Below are 5,458 nucleotides of genomic sequence, written 5' to 3'. Positions count from 1 at the left end.
CTTTTTCCGGGTGGACCGTTGCTCATAGTAGGCGGCTTTGGGATTTATCGATCCTGCTATCCTATAAAGGATATGTCCTAGCCACATAAATCTAGGATCGATAATTAATATGTGTCACAGGTATTCTTTTTGTTAATTTTCCTCCCCGACATCATGTAAAAGATGAATTTTTGATCCCGGAACGGTCTGTTAAAATGATTATCAGAAAATCATAGAGTTATCTTTCTTTGCATGCTGCTACACCGTGATTCTCAAATAATTCTCACAAGGTAACAATTGTCAACAATGGGGTGATCTTAACATTCTGGTTAACAATGATGAGATTGAATATTCACAAAAAAGGCTTTTGAAAACATAATAAAGTTTTATAGTGAAATTTCCGTTTCAAATATTTAACCAAGTGCTAAAACACAAAGTATACTTGGAATTCAAGTCTTGACAAGAACGACAATATTTTTTCCTTGCTTGATTAATTGCTATCATCGAGAAGACCTTCTTAAAGCACTTAAAATGCTATTATTAATCGAAAAACGGAAGAAAATATTTCGACATGCGTCTATTTCTGGCAAACTGATTAGGAAAAAATATAATAGACAAAGTATTTGAAGGAAACCACCCCTTGTTGCAATATATTCAAAAAATTTAGAAACTTGAGGAGTTGAAGCCCATTCTTACCCATAGTGGTATAAATACCACCTATGATACTTATGTATCATTTTAAAATTACATCCATACATTGACGCGCTGCCATGAATACCATTGCTTTCTTTATACTGGTGTTCGCCACCCTGGTAAACTCTGCCATTTTCTCACTCCTCACAGATGAGTTCAATTCTACAGAACTAGAAGTTAGTAAGATGGAAACCAAGAACACTGATGTTTTCAGACAACTTCTGAACCAGGAAACTTTAATTAGAATGAGCTTGGTTAAAAATGTACACGCTCTGATGAAAGACATGTTGACTCTCCAGGACGCCCTCGCTAAAGCTGAAAGCAAGATTTCGACAATGCAGGAATCCTTTGGAAACGAAATATCAGAACTGAAAAAGGAGTTGGAGTTGTTGAAAGTTGAGAACAATCTGCTAAAAAATGAAAGTCGTGAACAAAAGAAACATCTCAAAACTGTAGGCGAAAATATCACAATGATTTCGAAAAATCACAAAGAATATAAAAGAATTGCCGAGGCTAGTCTGCAAATGCATGAGAAAAATGTTTCAGATGTTTTGGCAGACATTAAGATTGAGGTTCGTTATTTGTCGATCACTTTGCTGGATTTAAAAACACACACAGAAACAGCCGACAATAACATATCTGCTTCTATTGCCGAAAAGAATAAGGCGATTTATAATTCCATGAATAGTTCATTTGAGAATTTCAATGAAAAATTGAAGGCCACAGAAAACAGACTTTCAGAAGTTGTTTCCAAACTTGGAGAGTCACAGGTTGATGTCGTAGCAAAAATTTCTGGTAAGATTTGGACATGTATCATGTCGTAAATTTTGAATTTACTCCTCCTATGCATGTGATCCCACCTCTGGAATTTCCAGAGATCCATGTTTTATGCCCTCTTTACATATTTGTATTGTTTTAAGATTTTTTTGAAGATCGATCACTCTTCGTTAACTTTTCTTACCCATTTTTAAAAATATTACTAAATTCTAGAGTGTCATGAATCACTCGACAGTTGATGAAACCAATCATAACATATATGTTACCCCGAATTTAAGCCAACTGTTAGCACCGTTAAATATTTGAGTTTAAAGCAAAGGAAGTTAGTTTCATTTCATCATTATGCAATATTAAAATTTTCAAAGATTGACGTTTTTTGTTTCCAAAACCATGCACGACAACAATGTTAAACTCTAGACACATCGGGAAAGATTCGTGCTTTAGTATATATTGCATTTTTATTTTTTTTTTAAACCCAAATCAATTTGACTTTATGCAAGGATTGATCTTTTAATGTTTAAAAAAAATTGGACAAACAGATTTTTTTTAAACTTCAAAAATATTATTTATTTTATTGATGGCAGCGATGTCAATCTGAATTTTATAATCTTAAGTTAATTTTACTTTCACAACTCAGAGATGTTAATACTGTATTGTGAAGTTTTAAAACGTTTCAAATTTTACCTATAGATGAAATCAACACCACAATCAACTCTCTGAAAGAAGAGCGGAACCAATATCGACTGGAGCAACTGAAGTTATCTTCTACTGTGAAAACTCTAGAGATGTTCCGAATGAATATGACGAATAGAAATTGCGGTACTCACACCTTAAAATTTTTCTTATTTTATCGTATTTACATTATATAAAAGCATCCTCGTCTACTTGTAGATTTGAATTTTTAAAAAAAAAATATTTCCGGAACAATCGAGAGTACTATAATAAATGCTTATTTTTTCTAAATAAAAATTAATTAACTGTGAAAATAACTTATCATATTAATCAATTACCTTTGCTCCTTTCATAGTAGTACAGACTATTGTTTTACCGGTTAAACGCAGTCCTTAGAATAGTGCGAATTTCTGTAAAAACCGTCTTACCTAAGATATTTCTATGTTTAACCAGGTCTGGACGATTTCTAAATAAGGAAGTCAAGAACGATAACCGTGAATTGCTATTAATACACAGGATAAACAAGGCACTTATCCTTCTGACCAATCAGATAACAGCATTTACCCAACTCCATGAGAAAATAAATAAAACACGTGCTTTTTAAGCTTTTTGCTCAAAAGATTTTTTTAGAACAAACTTTTTTAAAACTTTATGTGCATTTGAGAATAATATAATATTTATCGCAATTCTACCGTGAACAAACACGACTTTTAAGCTTAGAATACGTTTTAAGTGGGATAAAAAAAATCTGTCTCTAGATAGGAGATAGCAATCCCAAAAATTTAACTTACGTTGAAAATTTGATATAAATACGGCAATTTTTCAGTTTTTAGAGCCTGACATAAAAATCTTATAGAAAAGATATCAGTCTTTATTATTTTTTGAGTGTTTATTACAAAATATTCAATGCAGTTTCTGATATGCGAGGTAAGATATTGGGATAAAACGCATTCATGTATAATTACAGTACTCTTTTTTCTCCACGTTATACCGGTACGCCTTTCCTTATGCCCATTTAAAGTCTGCATAGCTTAGTATTCGGCGCTCATGAAACCCGTGATAATTTAAAACTATATGTGTATAGTCCATACGATAAACACTTTTGTGAGTTGATCTACACCCATGGAATTTAAGCATTATCGATGAAAATCGGACGGCTAAGCAAAATTATATTTACCAACATATTAGTTATTCTGGTAAATGTTAAAATTGAACTTGATAAGAGCTAACTGGTGCGATCTATACCTCCGTAAACGATTACATTCTATCATGCATTATTTTTTTCTTTACCGAGATAAAAATGTCAAGGTTGTTCACGGTAAATATGTGGGGAATACCTTATTCTTCAAAAGTTTTCATCTTACTTCTACAGATTTTTTGTTAAAAAATCTTTTTGAGGAAAAAAAACAAAAGCACGTGTTATCTTTTTGTTCTTTTAAAACATGTTTTGGGGTGTGTAAAAATGCTGTTGTCTGATTGGACAGAAAAATAATTACATGTACTAGATGTACATTTATAGCAACTTTCAGTTATCGTTCTTGACTTCCTTATTTAGAAATCGTCCAGACCTGTTAATTTAGACTATTCTTTAAGTATTAAGTAAGAAAAAAAGTATTTCATTTACATTCTTCTTCAAATGCATAAATTTGAAAATCATTAAATTTTACAAAGCAGTCAATACGGTTACCTTCTTTTATATTATACTAACTTCAATCATTTTATTCACCAGATCCCTCATCAAAAAAAGTGGGATTCACCGCCGTGGTAACATCCTCCAACACAGGCTGGAACAGCGGAACATTGGTATTTCCCGCCGTGATAACGAACATTGGTCTCGGATATAATTCAAGCTCAGGTGTGTTCACCGCAACCCTCGATGGAAATTACGTCTTCTTCCTGACAGTTCTGGAGTACAGTAACCAATATACTGCAGTAGACATTGTTTTGAATGGGATTTCAAAAGTTCGAGCCATTGGAGACTCAAACGCACGGTATCAAACGGGGGTAAACCTTGTTGTTTTGCGCCTTCAGAGAGGTGATAAAGTTTGGGCCAGCCATTACAGTGGTACAGGTTACTACTCAGCTACTATCCCCACAACAACATTCTCTGGTTTCATTCTTTGAAATATAATTTGTAAGAATATACACATGTAGATACAAGCTAAAAGGCTAAAAGATTTTTATAATTGAAATCATTAACAAAGACAGCAAGCTAAAGTTTAATGTACATTTGTGAACATGAGTATATTTCATGAATAGAATTCAATAAAGTTATAAATTTTAAAAGAGTTTTTCACTTTTTCCTCCTGTTTTCACTAAAACAGAGGTGAAGAAAGAAAGAGAAACTGCTTGAACAATATATTATGGTTCCAACAGATGAGGTTTATGGCCATATGATCTTGTTTGTGTGGAGTGTATTTTGGAAGAAATTGGCTACGTCTGGAAATCCTAATGCACTCACAGTTAACTTTCTAAAGGATGAGAATCTCCAAAATCCCAATGGCCATTTCTGTTTTTAATACTTTTTACATTCCATCCAACCAAGATGAGTTCAATTTTCCCTACCTATTTTTTTTTAACTTCATAAAAATCTTTTAAAATAAAGATACAGGTACACTACAGTATCCAAAAAAAAGTGTGCTACCAAGCCCCTGTCTTTACTTCTTACAAATATATTAAGTGCTGGATAGAAAAACGACTACTGTGCTTCAGCATAAGTATTCTAGAAGTCTCAGTATTGTGTAAATCTGATGTGGTTTCTCAAAAACTTCAAAGAATTATGGAAAAAGTCACTAACTTCTTCCAAATCAATTATATTAAAAAGTACGAATTTTCTACACTTCATGCGAAAATTCCCCTGATTAATGAAAACTAGACAACTGCTTCTTCAATGAAAATGGTTCTCAACAATTTTCAGACTTTGTCTTTGGTCATCATCAGAATTAAGCATTCCGAGGTTGATATTAAAAGGATGCCAGTGTTCCTTAATGATGACATTTTTGTAGCATTAGGAGAAATTTTTTAAACAATCATTTGGAAATCCGATAGGTACAGGTGTCCTCCTGGATAAGCCGATTGGTTTTTATTATCTTATGAGCAGAATTTATTTAAAAAAAAAAAATCACAAGAAAAGAGCTTTTTGACTTGACAATCAGATATTTTGACAGCGTTTTTGCAATACTTATTCCCATTCATATGTCGACTAGATGTATTCCAGAATCTGCCTCATCTGGAAGTGTTGTTTTTTCGGACGATTAAGGCCAACTAACAATTAAATTGTATGACAAACGAGATGACTTCAGCTTTTCCACCGTTAATTTTCCTTATATGTTTAAAG

At 32.7% G+C, this 5,458-nt stretch overlaps 1 protein-coding gene across 1 annotated transcript; it reads left to right on the top strand.

Moving 5' to 3' along the window:
• Nucleotides 1-705: 705 nt before the first annotated feature.
• Nucleotides 706-4,351, top strand: LOC134255387 (uncharacterized). The gene is made up of 3 exons (XM_062737903.1): nucleotides 706-1,467; nucleotides 2,140-2,268; nucleotides 3,851-4,351. Exons 1-3 carry the CDS (start codon nucleotides 750-752, stop codon nucleotides 4,243-4,245), a joined length of 1,242 nt encoding a protein of 413 aa, XP_062593887.1. The 5' UTR covers nucleotides 706-749; the 3' UTR covers nucleotides 4,246-4,351.
• The last annotated feature ends 1,107 nt before the right edge of the window (nucleotides 4,352-5,458 follow it).

The sequence above is a fragment of the Saccostrea cucullata genome, unplaced genomic scaffold, assembly GCF_032062105.1.
Source record: "Saccostrea cucullata isolate Sc308-1 unplaced genomic scaffold, CSIRO_AGI_Scuc_v1 ctg17298, whole genome shotgun sequence".
NCBI lineage: Eukaryota > Metazoa > Mollusca > Bivalvia > Ostreida > Ostreidae > Saccostrea > Saccostrea cuccullata.
This window is presented reverse-complemented; position numbering and strand designations above follow the sequence as displayed.

Coding starts and splice junctions, on each gene's coding strand:
- LOC134255387 (XM_062737903.1), top strand. CDS start 750: ATGAATACCATTGCTTTCTTTATACTGGTGTTCGCCACCCTGGTAAAC. Junction 1,468..2,139: donor TGTCGTAGCAAAAATTTCTG/GTAAGATTTGGA, acceptor TTTTACCTATAG/ATGAAATCAACACCACAATC. Junction 2,269..3,850: donor TATGACGAATAGAAATTGCG/GTACTCACACCT, acceptor TTTATTCACCAG/ATCCCTCATCAAAAAAAGTG.